Source organism: Plecotus auritus (genome assembly GCF_963455305.1).
Source record: "Plecotus auritus genome assembly, chromosome: 4".
Lineage (NCBI taxonomy): Eukaryota > Metazoa > Chordata > Mammalia > Chiroptera > Vespertilionidae > Plecotus > Plecotus auritus.
In genome coordinates, this window is record NC_137775.1 from 137,632,909 (window position 1) to 137,657,411 (window position 24,503).

A 24,503-nucleotide genomic window follows, 5' to 3' on the forward strand; every position below is an offset into this window, starting at 1 on the left:
GTATGTCAGTCTTGTGGTTAGGGTGTCTGCTTTCCTGTTAGCTTACAGTTGTTTGCAAAACAATGTGGCTACGACCCAGCCCAAAGATTATTCTGTCCAGTTCAAACATTTCAAAGGTGTAAGGGCAAGATGTAAGGCAGTTCCTCTGGAATGGCTTTTCTGGCTCCATTTTAAAATGGTGCCACTTATGTCAACTTTCACACCTGCCTGATCAATTTTGATATAGGAATTTTATGGGAATATAATAATATGAAATATATATTATGGGCATTAGCGTAAACCTTTGAATAATTTTGACTAGAGGAGAGACACCTAATTGATAGATTTAGGCTAATAGGAAGGAACAGTTAATATACTCCAACTTCAATCCCAAGCCTCAAACCTAACCTCAGCTACCCACCCATCCTCACATCTTGGCAAATAATTTATATATCCTTGCTTCTCACCCCCATTTTGCAATTAAGGTGCTTCTTTTCTTGGCTTATTACACATTAATTTAAAGGCTGCCTTAATTAAAAAGTGGAAGCTATACATATATGAAAATACTTAAAGAAATGGTCGTGTCATTGGGCTGGGTTTGAGATGAGCAGGGGTGCAGAGAAATGGAAATTTAAAGGAGAGGTGAAATTAGAGAGAAAGAGAGAGAGAGAGAGAGAGAGAGAGAGAGAGAGAGAGAGAGAGAGAGAAACTTTTTTATCTACATGGATTTATAGACTGTCACTACATAAATGTCAGTATGTATGGCTGGAACATAGGAAAGAGAAGAGGCTGGACAGCTGGGCCTGGGAGGTATCATGATGACCTTTGATTACAAACCACAGACTTTATATTTTATCTGGAGAACCTTTGTAGACTTGAACACAAGAGAACCCAGTGACCCAATTTGTGCTGCAGAAAGATCAATTCAGCTACAGTGCATTGAATGGATACCAGGAGCAGAATGAGTGGAAACAGGGAGCGATGGGGAAGCAGGGGTCACAGTTCAGGTCAGAAATGATGGCCTGGCTAAAGCATTTTCAGAACAGGTGGAGAGGAAGGAACAGAGTTGACAGGTATTGGAAAATTAGTCTGACTTAGCTGGTAACTGGTTGTGAGAACTAACAGGCAGAGAGGAAGCAAAAAAGTTACCCAGGTTTTTAAAGAAATTGTGATTTTTCTGTTCCTCAAGATATGAATTATTTGAGAAGCAGCCAATTTGGCAGAATTAGTAGAAGTTGGGAACAGGATGTTGGGAGAGATGATTTCATGTTTAAATCTGTTGAATTTGGTTAAGTCTGTGGGACATCCAAGTGAGATATCCAATAAGCAATCGCCTATATGAATCTAAATTTCTGAGCTAGAAACTCAGGTTGGATTGACCTTTGTTGTTATGTGAAGTCATATGAGTGGTGAAGATTTCTCAAGAGAGTGGGGATTGTTATGAGAGTAACACAGGGAATATCAACATTTAATGAAATATGGCATTACAAAGAAAACTGAAGAGGAACCAGAAAAGTAGGTGAAAACCACCGAGATGGAATATCGAGTAATCCAACAGTGGAAAATTTGAAGGAGGAGGGTGTGGTTGATATGCTAGCTAGATGATTTAGACAGTGTCCATTGTATTCCGCAGCTAAATCGCTGTATGCTAATTCCTTGGCAAGAAACAGAAGCCAAGTCAGTACATGAGGAAGCTAACGCAGACAGTGTGGAATTATCTTTTTGGAAAGATAGCTATGAAAGGAGAAGGGAAGTTAGGGAACCTAGAGAAGAACACTGAGTCATCAAGACAGTTTAGGGTGATTTTGAATGATATATTTATGAGGGGAAAGAGCGACTTCAGAGGGAGAGTTTGGTAATGCAAGAAAGAGTAAGGGTAACTGGTGGACCAAGATTTTTTAATGCTAATAATTTTATTTTTTTAATTTATTTTTTATTTAAGTATAGTTGGCATACAATCTTATGTTGGTTATATTAGTTTCAGATGTACAATATAGTGATTCAACATTTTTGTACCTTAAATGTAATCACCCCACTAATTCTAGTAATCATCTGTCACTGTGATGAGTAGAAAAAAATATCCTCTAGATTCTATAAAGAGAAATGCCAATAATCTAGTCATCTTATAAAGGAGTTCCCATTCTAATCATAATGCCTAGATATTCTTTTGGATTGATGTGACTTTATGGTTTGCTTTGATCCCATTATCTGTGTCCATCTAGATGGCGAGGAAGCTCAGCGTGTTGGAAGTCTTTCTGTTCATCTGCTTCCTGATTGTATTGGCTGTAGATATCTTCTTGGCGTTTCTGGTGCTTGAGAATTCTTCAGGTAAGGGAGATACTCATGCTGCTGAGTTGGAAGGAAGTCCCTTCAGGATGCAAAAAAAAAAAAAAAAAATCATCTTATTCCTTCACTTCTCGGCATGCCACCACACTGCATTATTTATAACTCACATCCATAGCTAATTTAAGTCACTCTCCAAAAGCTGTGTTTTTTTTTCTGCAACTAAATCTTGATTGCTCATGATATTCAGGGTCTCACAAGTATCATTTGAAACAAATTTAACAAGATGCACAACTAGGCCCATCAAATGCTTGTTTTACAACCTAGAGTCATGAGGTAATAGAGCCTTCAAGGAGAAAGAACAGTTGAGGTACTCGTGCCCAATCCCATTACATTATGGCAAAGGACATTAGGTTACAGGGAAGGGGAGGGCTGACACACTTGGCTTTACATATATCAATTACAATTAGCCTCCAGCCCATATTCTGACTGGAATAGCTATGGTTTCTTCATAGATGTCTTTGAAACTGTTTTCACACAGAAGCATCCAATTTCTTCACCATTCTCCACAATAAATTGACACTTTCTAGAAATAATTACGACTTTGAAAGATGATTTGAAAACCATTGATAAAAACTGTTTTTGACCTATTACTGTTTTTCCCTATAAATATTTTTTTGGGGTCCCACGTCCCAAGGGATTACTGTCCAGTGTATATGAATAAGTAGTTTCTTTTATTTAACATAAAATTAGATCTTTGAACCTGCATTTATTCTAAACCACACTAATCATGCAGAATGCTTCAAATTTTAAATGTTTTACATAGTGGACTTGCCCTGATGTGTTTTCCCAAGAAGTTTCCATGAGTTGAAAAGGAGTTTTCATTTCATTTTTTTTTTATTGTGGTAAGAACACTTAAAGTGAAATTTACCCTCTTAACAGGTTTTTCAGTATAATACAGCATTGTTATCTATAGGCACAACTTTGTACTTTGGATCTGTTGAATTTATTCATCTTGCATAACTGAAATTTTATATGTTATTTAGCAACACTTTATTGTCCCCTCCCCCCAGCCCATGGCAACTATCATTCTGTTCTTTGCTTTAGTGACTTTTGACTGTTTTTGATACATCACATAGGTAGAGTCATACTCTGTGCCTGGCTTATTTCACTTAGCATAACATTTTCAAGCTCCATTCAAATTGTTGCAAGTGATCAGATTCTTTTGCTTTTTTAAGGCTGGATAGTATTCCATTTCATGCAATAATAATATTCCATGTATATAGCATACTTTCTTTACCCATTCATCCATCAATGGACATTTGGGTTGGGTTTACATATTGGCTATTGTGAATAGTGCTGTAATGACATGGGGATGCTAATATGTATGTGAAATTCTGATTTCAATTCTTTTGGATAAATACCAAAAAGTAGGCTTGCTGGATTGTATGGTAGTTCTATTTCTAATTTTTTGAGGAACCTCTATGTTTTCCATAGTGGCTGCACCAATTTGCAGCATTCCCACTAATAGTATTCACGGGTTCCAATTTCTCCACATCGTCACCCATTCTTGTTTTCTTTGTAATAGCCATCCTTACAGCTGAGCTGTTCCCTCATTGTGGCTTTGATTTGAATTCCCCTGATGATTAGTGGCATTAAGTATCTTTTCATATACCTGTTGGACATTTGCATGTCTTCTTTGATAAAATGTCAATTCAAGTCTTTAACCCATTTTTAAATCAGGTTATTAATTTGTGTTTGTTTTGTTTTTGCTATTGAGTTGTAGGAGTTCCTTATATATTTTAGAAATTGCCCCTTTTTGGATACATGATTTGCAAAATTTTCTCCCATTCCTTAGGCTGCCTTTTCACTGTGTTAATTCGGTTTTTTGTTGTTGTTGTTGTTGTTGTTGTTGCCGTTTTTGTATGCAGAATCTTTTAGTTTGTTTTAGTGTCATTGTCAGGAATTGGGTGGTAGTGATTCGTTGCACAATTTTGTAAAATACCAAAAACAACATTGAGTTATACACTTTAAAAAGGTGAATTTTATGGCCTGTGAGTTGCATCTCAATAAAAACAAACCAAACAGAAAGCAAATGATCCCGATGAACTTGTGCTAAAGAACCAAGATTTTCTCTCTGAGTAGTTTCTATGAGAATATCAAAATACTTGTCAATACTATACCTTTTCCAAATGAGGATGGGGCAGAAACAATTTATATGTGTGGAGGATAAATGAATACAAATAAATATAGAATAAATATAAAATATATATTCTTTTGGTTAAATTAAAAAATCTGTATAAGTCCATTCTTTTAATATATTTTAAAAGCAAATGTGTTTAACACTTGCAAAATGTATACAAATGTAGATTGCAGCTACTAGTGTTCATTGACTGGAGAATTGGCTGAAAGTCTGACATTGACTGCTTCATTCCTGGAACCATGATTATGCTACATGCAGATTTTTAACTTTGTTCTTTCATTTTTATGCAGATATTTCATTTATTCCACTGTGCCCTGCAATCCCTGAATCAGAAAGGATAGACTGTATGCCTGGCGAGATGGTGTCAGAGGTCAGAGAAATGGGCGACCTTCTATTGACTTGCTGGGTTTTAGTTAAAAGAAATGAGTGTGTGAGAGGGTGGTGGTGAAGTAGGTTATGGAACTATTTGTTTGAAGTTACTATTTCTTTCTTGTCTTATTGAAATAAACAACAACACTAAAGAAGTGAGGGAAGTAGGATAGTGTAAAGATAAGAGGAGTAGGAAATAATAAGAGTGTTGGCCCACAGGGTTTGAAATCCAGAGTGGAGGGTTATTCCCAGGGCAGCCATAGAAAGGTTGTTTTAGGGCTAGGCCATGTACCCCTTGAGAACAGAACCCATCAAGCACATATGGATGACTGAGTCACTTGGCTAATTCAGGTGACTTATTACAACAAGAGTCTTCTGGAATCATATTATTGGCAAGCGATCCTGATGAACTTGTGCTAAAGAACCTAGATTTTCTCTCTGAGTAGCTTCTATAAGAATTTGAACTATTTGAACCCTGCTAGTTTTGATTAAAAACTGTACAGTAAAGGTTGTATACACTTAGATTTTATTGCTTTACTTCATATTTTATATTCTATATCCCATAATATCCTATCGGGATGTTAATAAGTACTACATTAAATTTTAGGTTAAAATTAGGCAATATTGACATTTCAACAGTTTTGAATCATCCCATTTCAAAAACATAAAAGTATTTCCATTTTAACTCTTGTTTTTCTTAATATGTATTGTATTACATGTGCATTATGAAGGTTTTTTCCTAGATTTTTCATGTGCATAGTTTCTATTGTAAATACAATCCATTATATTTTCTAAGTGGCGCTAATCTGTGTTATTGTAATGACATTGAAAATGGAAAAAAGAGTGCCCAGCTGTGTGTCTCAGTGGTTGAGCATAGACCTATGAACCAGGAGGTCACAGTTCGATTCCTGGACAGGGCACATGCCTGGGGTTGCAGACTCGATCCCCAGTAGGGGGCACACAGGAGGCAGCCAATCAATAATTCTCTCTCATCATTGGTGTTTCTATCTCTCCCTCTCACTTTATTAAAACATATATATATATTTTAAAAAGAATGGAAAAAGAAGAAAATATACAGAGCAGGGTGCAAAAGTAGATTTACAGTTGTTCTTATGGAAAATAACAATAATTAGTAAATAATAATACAAATAAGCTCTGTTTCCTGTATTCACAACTGTAAATCTAACTTTGCTCCACCCTGTATATCTCTTAAACATCTGACCTTTGCTTTCTGTGCTACTGGTAATGGCTTAAAACTGAAATAAGGATGTTAGGGCAGACTGCATGCACAAAAATTGTGTTTACCTAAATGTTGTAGATTTCTTGTCTTATTGATTTTTATAGAGGTCTGTGGACTTTGGAATAATTTATGGCAATGAAACTAACCTTCTGGACTTTATAGACCTCAGTTTCAGAGGCAGCAGAAGCACTTAATGTCTGCCTCAGACTTAGAAAAATCATTTATCCAGTGGTTATCCAGCACCGCCAAACTCTTTTTCCACTGACCCCTTCCAGACTTTTGTTATCTGAAGAGGATGGGGCAGGAACATAATTTACATGTATGGAGAATAAATTAATACATTAAAGAAAATTTTATAGTTGTAATGTAATTGCTGTGTTTATAATAAGCATGGTGAACATTGATGTAAGATATATTCTTGTTGTGGGTTTCAGAGCAATTATATAGATTGTCAGTACTATACCTTTTCCAAATGAGTAATGTTATGACATATTCTTTTGGTATTTTTAAATCACAAAATCTATAAATACATTCTTTTAATAAGAAATATTCAGATATTATAGTGATGTACCGAATAAAATGGGGAAGTCCTACTCATTCAGTAAGCTTCCTCTCTACCTCCAAATGCCCTCCCCAAAATCAATCAATAGCTTGTTGTGTATTTTTCTCTTGGTCTTTCTGTGCTTTTGCATATATTTATATGTTTTACACATATATTTATGTATTTTTTGTTTTGTTTTAACACAGATTTAATTATACTGTGTTTATTATATAATTTGCTTTTTAAAATTAGGTCATTTAAATTTATTACATTATTATATTTTTAAAATGGTGTGCTTCTGTTGAGATGGTCACATGATTTTTTATTTTCTTTTGTCAGTGTTGCTTAATTAATTGTGAACCATTCCAGCTTTCTGTTGATAACCCTTACTTGGCTAGTATGCATTAAATTTTTAATGCACTAATAAATTAAAAACTAACATCTAATTAAAATTTTATACATCATGTTTTTAAGTAAAATAAGCTCACTATATATTTTTGGTTAATTGTTTATTTGGACTTTCCTTGCCTAGTTTGTTGTCAGAATTATTCTAGTTTAATAAAATGAGTCAGGAAAGTTTCCACCTTTTCCTATTTTCTAAAAATATATTGATATATAATATGAGAATAGTCTATTCCCCAAATTATCTGGGCAAGATACCTTTTTTTTTTTTAGGGAAAAATCTTGACTATTTATAGTTTCTCATGGTTACTGGTCCTTCTAAGGTTTTCTATTTATTCCCACCTAATTTTCATTATTTAATATTATACTATTTAAAGATTCAAATTAGTTTCACATTTATTGGCATATATATATACACAAATAGTTGTCTCATAATTCTTTTATTTGTGTTAAAAAGCCATATGTATCTGTTGTCATTCCCATTTTTGTTTCTAATCATGTTTGTCTCCCTCTCTTTTTGTCAAAGGAGAATTTGATAAGAAATAATTGTATTTCTTTGATCTTTTCAAAGAGTCTTCTTTAGATTTATTGATCTGCTAAACTAAAAGCAAAACATATCCTGACACTATAGTAATTATCAGTGTGGAATTATAGCAGGAATTGATACATATGCCACTGGAATACAATAAAACATCTCAAAATACATATTCATATTCTCATATATGTTTAATTAAACTTAGTTTATAATAAAAGTGGCATTTCAAATCAGTATTGGAAATAAAGTCTATTTAATTAATGGTGGCATCTGTCTCATTTACTATGCTTGATGACAGCACTGTGTCATGTGACCTTATATAAATACCTAAACAGATCAGGCACTCATTTCATATTTATTTATGTATTTATTTATTTTTAATATATTTTATTGATTTCAAAGAGGGAAAGAGAGATAGAAACATCAATGATGAGAGAGAATTGAATCATCTATCAGCTTCCTCCTGCATGCCCTCTACTGGGGATCTATACTGTAACCAGGGCATGTGCCCAAACTGGGAATTGAACCATGACCTCCTGGTTCATAGGTTGATGCTTAACCGCTGAGCCACACCAGCCTGGCTCATTTCATTTTTAACCTCTACACTGACTTGGCCCAGAGCACTTCTTTTTCTCCACTTGTGTTTTAGACTGTGAATATATTTTCCCCTAGAGTTGATAACATCTATTTTCTATATTTCAGTAATTTCATAACATCTGGTCTGTCATATTGTATATTTTGCTGTTTTATAGTGAATTTGTATTTTTATTTCTTAATGGCATTTCTATCACTTTATGTAAGTTTAATTGGGTGAAGAGATGAGTGCCTGTGTTTAGTTCAACACTTTGAATCAGCTTGCCATCTATTTGATTTATTATAACAAAACAATTTTTATGTAAGTTCATCTGAAAATTGTAGGACCTTTAGAAAAGACATCTCACTAAAAAAGGTTAATTTAAAAAATGTATAATCAAACCACTCTGAGAAGCCACATGTGATATTATTAATGTCACCCTCTGTCCTAGTTCTATCTTAAGTTTCCCTATTTTTCTTTGTTTTACTTTTCTTACCTATTAGAAAACATGTCTTCATGACGTATTGTTAGCCATGTCCATGACTCTTCCTCCTGAGAAAGCCCAATCCACTTGGTCCGCATCCAGCTCACCTCTGTGTGGACGTGGTGTGCCTCCAGCCTCATTTCTCTTACTCTGTGTTCTCAGCCCAATGAACTTGTGGCTTCTCTGGGTCTGTCACGCATGGCCGTTTTGTTGGCTTGGAATACTGCTCTGTTTTTCACCTGCCTAACCCCTCCTGGTGCATTCGGACTGAGCTTACCTTTTACTTACCTGGAAGCCCTCTCTACCCCACTGGTAGCCTTCTAGCTGGGTAAGAGGCCTGGTGTGATTCCCTTAGCCCCTGTGAAGAACTGTGTATTCCCAGACAAACACTGTGTCTTATCTATCTCTACTCTTAGTTTCTTGTCTGGTAGGAAATAAGTGCATATTGGATAGCTGGATAAGTGTATAAATAAAAGAATAAATAAATGACTGAAAGTAATTATGAGCGATCTTAAATTCTTCTTTGGAAAAATGGTTATAAATAAATAGACATATAATACTTTCCTTCCTTCATTTCATATAATGCTAACTCTGTGCATTGTTATAGGAAAACTGCAGGTGGAAATATAAGTGCTGCTGGAAGCCTGTGGCAGACACTAATGTCCCTGGGTGCTTCTTCCCCAGGAACTGGGGCTATGAAGTCAACAAAGGCAGCCTTAAAAATGAAAGCACAGGTGAGCACAGTGTTCCCCAGCAACTCTTTTTTATAGTTGTATAATTCAATACTATTGTTATTTATATCCAAAGCACTTCTTTTTATTTATTTTATTTTTTATTGAATTTATTGGGGTGACATTGGTTAATAAAATAATATAGGTTTCAGGTGTACAATTCTATATATATCATCTGTATATTGTATTGTATGTTCACCATCCCAAGTCAAGTCTCCTTCTGTCACCATTTATCCCTCCTCTTTACCCTTTTCTATCTCCTCCCACCCCCTTTCCCTCTTATAATCACCATACTGTTGTCTATGCCAATGAGGTGTGTTGTGGGTTTTTTTTGTGTGTGTCTTTGCTTAATCCCTTCACCTTTTCTACCCAGCCCCCAACCCCCTTCCCTTCTGACAGCTACAACTCTTTACGGCCAGATTGGTTAACTGCAAAATAAAGGCTAAACCTCTCTCTCTCTCTCTCTCTCTCTCTCTCTCTCTCTCTCTCTCTCTCTCTCTCTCCTCTTTCTGCCCCCGCCAACTGCAGGGTTAACTGCCACGTTGAGAAAGTTGCCAACCCCAGCTCGGTTTGGAAATGATGTCATTAACGTCCTCTTCACAGCTAAGTATGAGACACGCAGGCGTCTTCATTTTAAGGTCAGTTTGGTAGTTATCATTGATTATAACTCCGAAGAATGCAGGGCTCAGCTTATTCTCCTTTATGCACTGCATAGAAGTGTGGAAGCAGATGTACCTCTGTTTCTCTCTGCATGGATCTCCAGATCTGATGGGCAGACTCATTTTTATTTGATGGGGGACAAATGATTGGGGGGTTTCTTCTCACAAATCAGGAAGCACAGGGTTAAGAATGGGAAGCTATTCTCATTGGGGGCTATGTGGGAGTGAGAATATTTTGTAGCTCTAAAGGGAAGTTTTGTGTTCTGGAGCTATCCCTTCTGTTTTTCTCCTGACAGATCACTGATGCCTATAACACACGCTATGAAGTCTCCCATGAGCATGTTAAGCTGTTTAATAGGACTGCTGTTTCTACCAACTTGAGCTATCACGTTGAGATCACAGAGAAACCCTTTGGCATCAAAATAATGAGGATGAGCAACCAAAAAGTCTTGTGAGCTTTTCAACACTCTTTGCATATCTTTGAATATACAGTTCCAAAGTCATTCATTCTGACTTCCTGTGGTCAGGTGATCAGCTCAGTATATTTGGGAAAATGTTTGAATCTCAGAAAAAGTCAAAGCTTTCAGTAAAAATCATTAATGCTGTGAATATGTAATGATGACAGACCAAAAAACAAAAACTAAAATGTGATGTGCTGGTTTGCTGTGTCATATAAATACTCTTGTGGTTCATAGATATGATGAAATAGGGAATTTTATTATTTTGGATTACCACTCACACTGGAACTCACCTTCACTGTTTAGCATTCCAAATTATGATTTCCTGAGAAAATTACCATCCAGCCCCTAATGAAAGCCTAAACTTAAGTCATTAATTGTACTGGCAGACATGCAAGAATTAACATCAGGAAAAGCTGGATTCAAATCCCAGTACTAGTAGGTCACCAGTCGACTATGTGATATGAGGCCCAATACCTCACCTCCTCAGTCTGTATCCTTGTCCATAGAAAGGGAATCAAAACGTCTGCTGTTGCTACACGTACTGAGGCTATGTTTATAAAGCACCCAGTGTAGTGCATACATGAAGTAGATGCACAGAAAATGTAAGGTCACGTCTGCTCATCCCACAATCATCCCACTTGAGTTTTTGGTATCAAATCTCCAATGCTGTGCTCCTCTGGAATTAAAGAATCAGAGACACCCTAGAAAGGCCTTCTTCAAAAGCATGAAAGTGGATGGTAAGACCTGAAACAACTGTTCTTGAAGTGTACAGGGCAGGGAGCAGACCATTTCCTGGCAGAGAGAGATGCTTGCTAGTTTGGTGACTCTCGCTCTTCCTCCATGGCCCAGGTTGGACACGAGCATCGGGCCCCTCCTGTTTGCCGAGCAGTACCTGCAGCTGTCCTTCCTGCTGCCCAGCGCCAATGTGTATGGGCTGGGAGAACACGTGCACCAGCAGTACCGCCACGACATGGGCTGGAAGACCTGGCCCATCTTCACCCGGGATGCCACTCCCACCAAGGTGAGAGGCCCTTTCTCCTGATTTCTCACAGTGAGGGATACTTCTTTCCTTTTCAGAAAGTAACCTACGAGTGAGGAAAACTGTAAAGTAACCTACAGAGTTTGCCTATTTACTATGTTGCCCAATTTATGTTGGAGAGTATGCACTTGTTTTCGAGGTTTATAAACTCACAATACTAACATAGCAATTTTTCAAAAGAGTTCACTTTAAAATATATATATAATTTAATGACTATGCTTACCTCCCTTCCTTCTTTTCTTTCTCCCTTCCTTCCTTTCCTCCACCTCTCCTTCTTTCTTCTTAGCATTTTAAGTTTAGTTTGTATTCTAACCAAGGGCTGATGCCATAACTCTTCCTGGCTATAACTTTAAATCTGGCCTAATTTTGCATAGGTGTGCTAGTCTTCTCTACTTTACATATCATGCTGATTCTCTTCTCTCCTGGAATTTATTGTAATCAGTACAATTGCCCTATATGCCAAGGACTAATTTTGCAACATCACACAAGGAGTTCCTGTAACGCTTTCCATATGTTACAGCCTCATATATTATATTCTTACATCCATTACAATTATTCACATTGTCTCTTTTTATATCAGTGCTCTCATCAGAGCCCTGTGACAGGTTTAATATGTTTTCTTTTTTTTTTTTAAATTTTAAACTTTATTACTACCTAAGTATTATATGTTAATTGTAGAGAGATCAGAAAATGCAGTTACACATAAAGAAGACATTAAAAATTTCTCACAATACTATAATCTTCTGCTAACATTTTATTATGTCATTACAAATATTTTTTAATTTTTAATAAATAAATTGGTTGAAGTATAATTATAGACCATAAAATTCACTTGGTTTAAGTGTACAATGCAATGGTTTTAGTACATTTACTGAGTTGTGCTGTCATTAACATAATCCAGTTTTAGAACATTTTCATCACTCCAAAACCTTTTACACTTAATTCCTATTTTCATCCCAGTGCTGACTCCTGTCTCAGACCATCACTAATCTTTCTGTCTTAGAGACTTGACTTCTCTGTACATTTTATAAGGGAATCATGGCCTATTGTCTTTGTGTCTGTTTCTTTTACTTCGCATAACATTTATGAGACTTCCTCATGTTGTAGTATGCGTTAGCACTTCACTTCTTATTGCACAGAGTATCCCATTGTGTGGATATATAATATACACATGTTGATGTTACCATTTTAATACCTTTTGGGTACAATATTAACTACAACATGTGTTGACTAAATACATGTTGTGCATTGCTTTTGATTATATTTTGGGGTGAATAAAAACATTTTACATATGTACTATTATTCCTTTTCATTTTTGTTGACAGGGCATGATTAACTTGTATGGAGCTCACACGTTCTTCTTGTGCCTTGAAGACACCAGTGGCTCCTCTTTTGGGGTCTTTCTGCTGAACAGTAATGCTATGGGTAGGAAGCATCATTTTACCTTGGCAGGAATATGTTTGAAGATGCTGCTTTTATAAAAATGACTCGCATGGTGAGATCACGGTTTAACAGGAGGCATATTGGACCTACTATGCTTCATCAGAAACTGGAAACAGAAGTAGTTTAACCTGTCTAAAAATCCAGTTCATGCTGAAAGCTATTTTTATTGAAAACTGCCTCAGAGGTCTCTTTTTGTGTAATGTTTCCCATAATATTTTGTAGATGATAGGATTCACTGCTAGACCCATTCCAAATACACCTGTAGGTTTCAACATGTAAACATACTCTCCGTCTGTTGCTGTTTCTCGTAGCCCACCCTTTCCCCACTCCAAAATCTTCCTCCTGTAGCTTCTGGATGAGGGTTTATTTTTATTTTTAATTGTAGGTAAAATGATCTAATAAGGTTTAAACATTTTTCTTTTCTATGAAATCATTAGCATATCTCAGACATTTGTATTTTTATATGGCCAGATTAAAATAGAATTTGTTTTTCATTCTCCTAAAAAGTCAATTAATTCCTCATGGGTGTTGTACTCATTTAATATGTGATAAGCTTCAGCAATCACGTAAAGGAACAGGTGTAATTTTCATCTCTTTCAAAATGAGACAGACTGTTTTGGGTAGCTCACATATTTAAATTCTGCAGAAGAATATATTTTCAACCACGAAATTGTAATGGCTCTTATTTTAATACTTGCAGAGGTCACCCTTCAGCCGGCTCCTGCAGTCACTTACCGCACCATCGGGGGCATTTTTGACTTTTATGTGTTCCTGGGAGACACTCCAGAACAAGTGGTTCAGGAATACCTGGAGGTATGGCTTTGTAGTTAGATAGTCATTCTTTACTGCTGCTATCTCATACACTCATTGTAAATTAGCCTGGGAAAAAGAAAACTTATGGGTAAACTATGGATCATATATGTTGGGATTGTGAGTCTTCCATTCATCATATGTTTATTCTGATGCAAATTTATTGAGTGCCTTCTGTGTGCTAAGAGGCACTGTGCAAGGCTTGAGAAATGTAAAAATAAGTCATCTAATGAGGTTTTAAACAGATGCTGTGCTGTTTTCAAGGAACTCATGGTCCAACCATGCATGAGCAGTCATTCCGAATACCTGAGGCTACAAATCAGTAAAGTTCATTCATTCAGTAAATAAAAATTTAGTGAAAAGAAATTATGTACAAGAAATTGGCTCTGATATTTTAGCTCTGAGAACTTAACAGATAATGGAATGGAGACAAAGTTGTCTATAGTGGACATGTTGCTACAAACAGTGTTTATTCTAAATACTTGGACACTTCTTTATTTTTCTAGCTCGTTGGACGGCCATTCCTGCCTTCCTACTGGAATCTTGGTTTCCAGCTTAGTCGCAGGAATTATAATAACATCGAGGGATTGAAAAAGGTTGTAGACCGAACTCGTAAAGCTAGGATCCCATATGTAAGTTGGAACTTATCTTATCATGAACAAGACGCCATTTCCTATCTTTTATTTTTTGTACCTAATTCAATTTACTAGGAAAAATACAGTTAGATAAATTGGTACATGGATAGATAGATGATAGATATACAGATGATGATAGATGATGATAGCTAGATAAGTAGATAGATAGGTAGGTAGGTAGGTAGATAGATAGATAGATAGATAGATAGATAGGTAGATAGATAGACACATCTACTGTCATAAATTTGCAAACTAAATTACCTATGTCATCATGGGAAGAACACAGCTATGAAGTCAGAAGGATATGATTTTGAATTTTAGCTTTTCCTCTTTCTAGCTCTATGCAATGTTGGGCTAGTTAATTACCACCTCTGTGTTTTAGTTACCTTCTTTATAAAATGAAAATCTAAGACTTACTCTGGTGGGCTGGTTGTGAAGAATGCCTAAAACTGTGCATGTAAAGCATGTAACACAAAGGATGAACTCCATCAAAGTTAGTTGCTATTTCATAAGAGAAAGCAACACCTGGGTGACATGGTTAACACATGCTGATTATTATAATGGTGACTCACAGCGAGTTTCTCACAGTAACCTTGTATATTCTTTCTAGATCTAACATACTTATTTTGAAAGCTCTGTGGTTGCAAAGTATTTATGATGACCAATGTCCACTAGTAAATAAAAAGATCATTATTTAGTGTATAATATTTGAGAAGTTTCTCCCTGGAGATGTATAACATGTGGTTAATGAAGTTATCAAAACATTTTATTTTGGGCTCAATCTTTGGAACTGTGATACAAACATATATTTGGTTAATACCTGAAGGAAGATATTATGGGTGGAAATGACTTTGGCCTGATCTCAGAAGTTTTCAGTCTCCTCTCAGAGTAGCAATAAGGGCAGGCAATGAGATGAATTTTTCTTGTGAGAAAACCTGCTCATTGTGTGGTTTTGTTGTTAAGGAGAAATGGTTATGTATTTAATTTTACTTCTCCCATATCTGCTATCTGCAAACACCCAATTCCAGGAGGAATCAGGCCAAATCTTGCCACATCATTATTTTACAAAGTGCTTTCACATTCATGGTTGACCCTCACTTATTGGTATTTTGCAAATGAGGAAATGCAGACATTGCGATGTCAATCACTTTCCTGAGGTCACTCCAGTTAGCACAATGACAGGCCCAGGATTCAAAAGTGGTTCTTTTGGCTCCATGTGGTATTGGTTTCAATCTCCCCCACAGGCCTCTGAAGGGAAGAGCCTTTTGAGGTCTTGCTGGTTCAGAAACAGATGAGCTTTCTTCCTGGATCAGATCTTTCCCATCAGGTAACTCTGGAGGACTCCTGGGTCCTAAATGACTGCCCAGTGTTAGAACTGATGGTGCTGCATTGGCTACAGGCCACAGCCACATTTTCCTTCAGGTTTGTAAGTTAAAGCCTCTGACACATGACCAGACTGACCAACCGCAGGATGAACAATTGCTTAGAAGACCTTGAGATGTATTTGAAGTATGTGGCAATTGGAACAAATAAGCATGTAGAGTCAAAGGGTCTATCACCAAAGCCCCAATTAACCCCCCACCTACTCCTGCATTTGACCTTGGGAAATGTCACTTAGCCCCTGTACATTTCAATCTCCCACTAAAAATAACATCTGCTCCTCACAGGTTGGTATGCAAACACAAAAATAATGTGTGTATGAGAGTTTGGTTAATTAAAGCTCTGTTCCTTTGTCATTTACCTTTGTTAATTATTACCCTAGATGTTTTATAAGACAAGCAGGCTATTTTTCTCCTCTTGTGATATGTTCTAACTTGATGTCTAGGGTCCAAGTTAGTACATGGTAATAACATTACTCATGGGCTCATTCAAACAAATATTTAAAGAGCACCTGTTTTATTTCAAGCATCTAAGCTCTCAAATTACAGGGATGAAAAAGACACAGTCCTTCCTTCAAGTTCCTCCAAATACGTTATGACAGGCATCTATCAAGGCAAAAAGAAAAAACTATAACCTAAGAGTGTCTGAATCTTTCAAAAAGGATTTATTTATTCCTAGGAAGTAGCCAAGTCCTGGAAGTTCCAGGATCATTAAGAAATAATGGCTTGCACCGAAACCAGTTTGGCTCAGTGGATAGAGCGTCAGCCTGCGGACTGAAGGGTCCCGGGTTCGATTCCGGTCAAGGGCATGTACCTTGGTTGCGAGGACATCCCCAGTGGGAGGTGTGCGGGAGGCAGCTGATTGATGTTTCTCTCTCATCGATGTTTCTAGCACTCTATCCCTCTCCCTTCCTCTCTGTAAAATATCAATAAAATATATTTAAAAAAAAAGAAAAAGAAATATGGCTTGCCCTAGCTAGTATGGCTCAGTGGATAGAGCATTGGCCTGCGGACTGAAGGGTCCCAGGTTTGATTTCAGTCAAGGGCACATGCCCGGGTTGAGGGCTTCATCCTCCATAGGGGGCATGCAGGAGGCAGCCAATAAATGATTCTCTCTCATCATTGGTGTTTCTATTTCTCTCTCCCTCTCCCTTCCTCTCTGAAATCAATAAAAATATATTTTTAAAAAAATAAAAATGGCTTCAGTTTTAATGATGAAGAACCAGAGTTATCAGCATGGTGATATTGCCTCAGTTCTAATTGGCCAGCACTGTCTTCCAGGATGTCCAGTACTCAGACATAGACTACATGGATGGAAAAAAGGACTTCACTATTGATGAAAAGGCTTTCCCTGGTCTCTCAGATTTTGCCAAGAACTTACACGAACATGGACAGAAATATGTAATTATTATGGTATGTTCAAACACTTATTACATGGCCTAGTATTCCCTTTAAAAATGCAAAAGATATTTATAAAAACAATATTTGTTATCATATTTATTACTAGAATCCTGGCATCTTAAATAATCCTGACTACCAGCCCTATAAGAATGGAAGAAAAAAGAGAGTATGGATCTTGGGGAATAAAGGCTTTGTCATTGGACAGGTAATTTCTAAAAAAAAAATCAGAGTATATTACAGTTGTTGCAGAAAACCAGAATAATCAAACAATGCAGGAGAGTTTGGAGTCACACTTTATTCACCGCGGTGGGCTTAGAGAAAATGAATTCAAATTCTAAGCAAAGCTACAAGCATGACTTCCCTTTTTATTAAGGAGCCAGTCCTCTGTGCAATTAGTGGTTATCTTGCTGCTGGCCTTGAAAACAACACAGTTCTATCCAATTAAAAAATGCACCTGGCATGGCATTGAGAGTATGGGCATATCTAGTCTCTGGCCTACCAGGTCAGACAACTAAGTTTATCTTCCTCATTATTCAAGCAGGCTAAAGCAGGCTAGAAAGCAAAGTTATTTTTTTAGAATAAGAGGCCGTCTAAGAAAAACAGCAGAGAATTCTAAACAGCAGTTTTTTGTTTTTTTTTACAAAATAGGGGTTTTCCTTCTCACAGTCATTTGGGGGAAGTTTGTGCTTTTGGTATGACAATGAGTAGAAGGCAATTTACAGTATTATTATTGTTTTCTTGGCTTTAGAGGTTTCTGTTATTATTTTTAAAACAGTAAATTTCATAGTAGAATGATTAAAATTCTTAATAATTTGTTTTTTAGTTGAAATATATTTGACATATAACATTGTATAAATTTAAGGTGTACAGCATATTGATCTGACAATTTGATTATTCAATATGATTGCCATTGTAAAGATGGCACCTCTATCACATTACACATTTTCATTTTTTTTTTTTGTGGTGGAATAATTAAGATTTAGTCTCTAGAAAGCTAGCCCTGACCCCGAATAATGCAGATAGTTGAAAAACAATATATTATTAGAAGAAAGTTAATTTATTCTTAAAGTTCTTCTGCCTTACAATTTCTATTTCTTTCCCCAGACAATAAATTCAACTATGGTAATGGAGCAAGATGCTCATAGGCTAATGTGAAACCTACCTCAGCTAATATATTTTTAATTTACATGAGACTTATAGATAGATCCCAGCCTTTATCCTAAGGTAGCAATTTCAGGCATTTGAATAAGCTGCTTAGGAACCTATTTTCAGGTCAGCTGAGCTTTTGAGAGTATTTTAAATCAAGTCCTATAGTCAACATTCTTTTCCAATTATGTGTGGGGTCAGCCCTAGATGATTGGATGATGGGAGATTTACTAAAACTGGTACTTCATCTAAAAGTTCATGTGGCCTCATTTCTTGTTGCTCCTGCACAATTAACTTTGCAAAACTTGTCTTTTTAGGGTTATCAATGAACCCTTACCTAACTTCTCACTTAATTCCCATCATTGACTTTGTCTATGATAGTTCTTACTATTTACTTTCTTTTTCATTGATTCTAACTTTTCATGAAACAGTAGTTTCCTTCCTTCTCCAAATCAATTCTTTACTTTTACTGTTTTGTTTGATGTGAATTTCTAAAATATCAGATAGACTGATATTCATGTATAAGTACAAAATCAGAGGCCATGGTCACATAAAAATTGTATTGTTTACCAGAAAAGTAGATTATCCAGACTTAAGAGTCATTTCAATATACTCATATTTCAGTGGTATGAATTAGGAATTTGCATATAACCACAAAAATTTAATTAGATAGTTACCTCCATTGACTAATAAATAACAGGAATCATTTGATCTAAGATGTTGGCAGATGTAGTAGTGCTGGAGGTAGTGTGGGTTAATTGTAAAGGAATTTGGTTAGAATGAATGTTCCTGGGCTTGCTCTAGGGACAATGTCACTGTAGGTGATTCCTTTGCCACACCACCTTTTCCCTGAGGTTCAAAGTTACTTCTTATTATTATATGGTGCCTCATCACCTAAAACAAAGAAACAAGACACAGATAAGCTATTCATTATATTGACTGAGCATAAAGTTGTCCCTAAATGACAACCTATAAATTTGCTGGAAAATAAGCAAGAATGTATGTACAAAACCTGTGTCTTGTCAATTTAGAATTTTCACTAATTTGGCTATGACTATATCTTTGTGTTATTTGTGGACAATGTTAAAAATGAATCTTGATAGGAAGAGATAGGAAGAGAAGATAGAATAAGATATATTTGACCTGAGTAAGAAGCACAAAATTCATTAAACCATTTAAAAAAAATTGTTTCTATGCCAAACCCAACATATTATCTATAAATGGCATTATTCAAGTCAGATTTTAGGTGATCTTCAATTAACAACACATTAAACAAATTCATTCTCTTCTAAAATATCATCTAGTTAAGCTTTACATATTTTAAACATGTCAATTGGCCTGACATATGAAATTTTACTTCTTTTTTGTTTTTAATCAGAGAAAAGAGACATTTGCTGGCTTTTCATCTCTATAATAAGTTGTTTTTCCTTTTATTTTTTCTCCCTTGGTTCCTTGCATTTATTTTAACATTTAGTTTTAGGAGGACAGTCACAAATTTTGATTCTAAAATGTAAGCTACTTGGGCCTTTTGGTAGAAGAGATAGTAGCCAGCAATAAATGCATGTGTGAATCATCAGACAAACCACCACAACTTTCCTTGTTTTTTAGGGATATCCTGGAAAGATAGTCTTTCCTGCTTATAATAATCCAACTTGTACTCAATGGTGGACTGAAGAGCTTCAAGAATTTCATAAAACTTTGGAGTTTGATGGAGTGTGGCTTGTAAGTCATTATTCCAGGATCAAACTTATTTTGGAGACAGATATTTCTAATTTTATGATGAATTTTAACTCTAATCTCTAATAAAATAGTTTACTTGACATAGTGATATTTAAAATCCTTTTACTTAATGTTGAGCTTATAATATATAATAAATTAGATGAATTTTAATTCTCAATCTGCTACCTACTGGTTATTTATTTTTAAGAAAATCTTTTGCTTTCTCATGGACTCAGCTTTTTCCTCCATTAACTGTCTTTTAGCTTTAAAAATACTATTTTATTAGAAACTATAGGTGCTATTATTTGTAGCAATGATTTATTAAAATTTAAAGTAAATCATTAAAGAATAATTTAATGGTCCTCTTATTTTTTAGAGAATAGCAGGTAGGGAAATGTATTTGAAATTTGAAAACTTATCTTTTTGTTAGCAGGATTACACATCACCTATTAGCAAGCTCTTTTAAAGAAATTGATTTTATCTCAATTCTATCTTCTTATGCCCTGCACTGAGTAGAACAACAGATTGGGCAAATTATGAAATAGAATATTACTCTATCTTAAATTCTTTAAAACAATATCAGCAACAATAAAATCTCATAAGGCATGAATTAGCCTTTGAAATAGTATTTCTTAATTAACTAATTGAAATCAAGGTATAAAAGGTTAAATGTACCTGATATAATTTAGAGTTGGAAGGTACTATAGATACAATCTAATCCAAAAGATGAAACCGAGGTCAGAAAACTTAAGATTACTTAAGATTCCAAAATCAATAAGAGACCTCAGCTATCCAGCTTCTAGTTTAGTAAACATTCTTTAACAACTAACTGTATGTCAATAACTTTTTCCACTTTGTGTATTTCATGTCTCTGAAGGAAATGGAGGAAGTATCTAACTTTCTCCAAGGTTCTGATCATGGGTGTGAAGGTAACATCTGGAACTATCCTCCTTTCACTCCCCGTAAGTTTTCACCTGTTTGTAATAATGTAGGCAGGAGACGTTTAAAACAACCTCAGGGTAGCCAGGAGCAAGTTCACTTTCCAGTGGTTCTTTTGTTTTGTTTTGTCTGTTTTTATTATCTTAGTAGAGGCCCCATGCACAAAATCCATGCACTGCGGGGGGGGCGGGGGGGAGAGGGGCCCCTCAGCCCGGCCTACACCCTCTCGCAGTCCGGGACCCCTTGTTCCTTGCTGTGGCTCGCTGCTCCTTAGTGCTGCCACGGAGGTGGGCCTCTGCTGCTGTGCTCACCAGCCATGAGCCTGGCTTCTGACTGAGCTGCGCTCCCTCTGTGGGAGTGCACTGACCACCAGGGGGCAGCTCCTAGGTTGAGCGTCTGCCCTCTGGTGGTCAGTGCACATCATAGCGACCGGCCATTCTACCGTTCAGTCGTTTTGCATATTAGCCTTTTATCTTATAGGATTATTTTTATTATTTTATTAAAATTTTTTAATGTTGACATAATTGGAGGTGTCCCCTTTTCCACGCGCTTTGCCCACCTCCACCCACCCCCACTTCCCTCTCCCTGGAGACTTTACTGTAGTGTTTAGTCTTGCATTACTCTTTTGCTGATGTAATCCAAGGGCAAGCATGTGGTGAAGGTCATATCTCCCCTGGCTGTGCCTCCTCTCTCGAATTCTACATTTCCCATCCTGTTTACTTCCTCTAAACCCCTTATACATGTAACATGTGGTTCAATTTTAAACTTTATGAGAATATCAGAATACTGAAAGTACAAACTACCTTCCATTGTAGTAAATCTGTAATTTGTGTGTGTTTGTTTAGCTTATTACCAACAGCATCAATGGTTCCTGTTAGTTCTTCCTATTTATGAGTCCCATATCCAATCAAAGTCAATTTTCCAGTTCCTAATTTTAAAAGAATGTGTGTGTGTGTGTGTGTGTGTGTGTGTGTGTGAAACAGTATAGTGTTGGTGGAAACAAATGAACCCTAACATCTCAGCGGCATGCGCAATAAAAGTTTTTGCTCATATAATACTCCAGTGTGGAATGTATGGCTCTCATCCCAGCAGTGACTCAGGAATCCAGTTACTTCCATAGCCTGGTTCTCCTATCTTGGAGCCCTTTGTTTCCAGCTTCCTAGGTGAAAGAGAAATAGAAGGGTAGAGGAGATTTATGGACAAGCCTGGAAGTGGGCTGTGTTCAATTTGTTCACAGAATCCAATCACATAGTCTCTGCTAAACTTTCAAGAGAAAACATGAAATATAAACTTATATTCCCGGGAGAAGACAGGCTTGGTGAGCATCTGGCCAGTCTCTGCCAATTTATTCTGGTTTCTCCACTTCATTGGTGCCTTTGAGCCACAGGTTAGCTGTTTCTTTATTCCTTTAAGAACTTTTTAGGATGAATCTTGACTTCAAACCAGCTAACTTCTTGCAAAATCTGTTTCTTTCCCTCACTTATTCTTCTCTGTTCATTCTGTGTTCCCCCATTTTTTTTCACTGTGTATCAATTTATCATGTTTCCCTTTTAATCTCTTAATCTTCTACTTAGCCAAAAATGTGTTTGTTTTTTTTTTGTTTTGTTTCATTTTGGTTTTTTTCTACAGAACACTGAAATCTCATTACCTTCTGTCTGCTTCTGGCCAGCATCCTACTCCCTACCTCGCAGCATTTTGTCTACCTACATATGACAAGCTGCTCTGCCTCTGGTCTACTTTTAATCTTTTCAGGATTAGAAAGTATATCTGTAATACTCTCAACAATAAAGATTTTAAAAAAGAAAGTACATGTTATCATGAAAAAGATTTAGATATATTACCTTTGCTCATGGGAAAAATCTTAGTATTCTTTCTTAACTATATATATAAAAGGCTAAGTATCCGTCCTTTCCTCCAATCGGTAGCTATGATGAGCACTGACCACCAGGGGTTAGACCAGGGGTGGGCAAACTTTTTGACTCGAGGGCCACAATGGATTCTTAAACTGGACCAGAGGGCCTGAACAAAAGCATGGATGGAGTGTTTGTGTGAACTAATATAAATTCAAAATAAAGGAGCGGAGGGGAGAGCAAGAGAACCCTCCGCTCTTTCGGCTCCGCGGGCCGGATAGAACAGCCGAACGGGCCAGATCCGGCCCGCGGGCTGTAGTTTGCCCACGGCTGGGTTAGACGCTCAACACAGGAGCTGCCATGACGTGCACTGGCCATTTAAAAATAAATGGCACCACGGACCTGGCACTGAGAAACCAACACTCAGCTTCCCCCAGGCCCAGCCACCACCCCAGAGTGACACCCCACCAAATTGCAGCCAATGCTGCCAAGACCCCACGGCACAAAATGCAGTCCACAGCCCAGCATGGAAACAGCTGCTGTGGGCGCCAGGTAATGACGTCACGTAACAACGCCTGGCTTCCTCTCCCTAGCGACTAGCCTGCTTGAAGTTTTTTTTAGCCCAGGAGCCCAACTTGCTTTATAGCCAGGTGCAAACATTTTACAGTTTAATCAAATGTTTGTGAAGCATTTCCATATGCCTCATGTCATTTGATCCTCACAGAAGTCCTGGAGTAGGTAGGTAGGAGACTTGGTAGAATCCTATTTTCTTTTCATTAGCTGGAAAACTGAGATTTAGAAAATTTAGAAACTTGAAAAGAAGTAAGAAATGGTGGAACTTGAAAATGACTTCAGGTTTTCTCACTGCACAGAATATAGTCAAACACTGCTGCAGTTAAATATTTTACCCTTTGTTCTCCCTGCATGATCTACAATAATAATCTGATAATTATTTGCTTTGTGTTAATATTTACTGCTGTGTTGCTGACAATTACCTGAAAGAGAAGTTGGGGTGCTTCACTGGTTTGGAAAAAGTTTAGCTAAATCAGAAAGCAGGTATAAATAAGCAAGTTTATTCTATATCTATAAAAGGCTGAGTTGACTCGTGCATGCGCGATACATATAAAGCTCTTGCTGGCGCCAATTGCACGCATGTGTTTTGATCTGTCATTGTTGATCATGAATTTGGTTGACACTATTATAGAGAAAGGGTGAATAGTGATATTAAAATATTTTTTCTAATTAATTTCCTTTCAATGTGCACAAATCAGTGCACAGGGACACTAATAATTAAACTAGTTGTGAATCTCAGGCCACAAACTGAGTCATGCCAGAAATATAATTGTCTTTATATTTTATAATTAAACATAATTTCAATCCCTGATTCTGCTGGGCTGGTGAGAAAAACTCAACCTCAGTCTTTCCTGGCTCTACCACTTTCTGGAATTGTGCCTCATATCTTATGAACAGGCAAGGCTTCATGAAGGAGGGCAGGAGGTATGGCCCCTTGGTACTGGTCTACAAGGAGAAGGGGAAGAATGAGATTGCAGGCCACAAGACAGAAAGTGTTGACCATTTTAGGCATAAGAAAGGGAAAATACAATGACTATGCTGATTTCTAAAGGCAGGATCTAAGTTTTTATTCATGAAACCACCCAAATATCTCATCTTTCAAAAAGTG

General features: G+C 36.6%; 1 protein-coding gene across 1 annotated transcript in view; it reads left to right on the top strand.

Moving 5' to 3' along the window:
- Positions 1-2,201: 2,201 nt before the first annotated feature.
- MGAM2 (maltase-glucoamylase 2 (putative)) overlaps positions 2,202-24,503 on the top strand; it is a gene marked incomplete at both ends in the record, with an annotated part of 75,985 nt that continues 53,683 nt past the window's right edge. Inside the window, 13 exon segments of the mRNA XM_080665166.1 lie at positions 2,202-2,307; positions 4,756-4,835; positions 9,218-9,344; positions 9,870-9,979; positions 10,297-10,451; positions 11,311-11,482; positions 12,826-12,925; positions 13,644-13,756; positions 14,260-14,385; positions 17,049-17,180; positions 17,275-17,373; positions 19,923-20,036; positions 20,911-20,995. Of these exon segments, the coding sequence (XP_080521292.1) occupies positions 2,202-2,307; positions 4,756-4,835; positions 9,218-9,344; positions 9,870-9,979; positions 10,297-10,451; positions 11,311-11,482; positions 12,826-12,925; positions 13,644-13,756; positions 14,260-14,385; positions 17,049-17,180; positions 17,275-17,373; positions 19,923-20,036; positions 20,911-20,995 (1,519 nt within the window).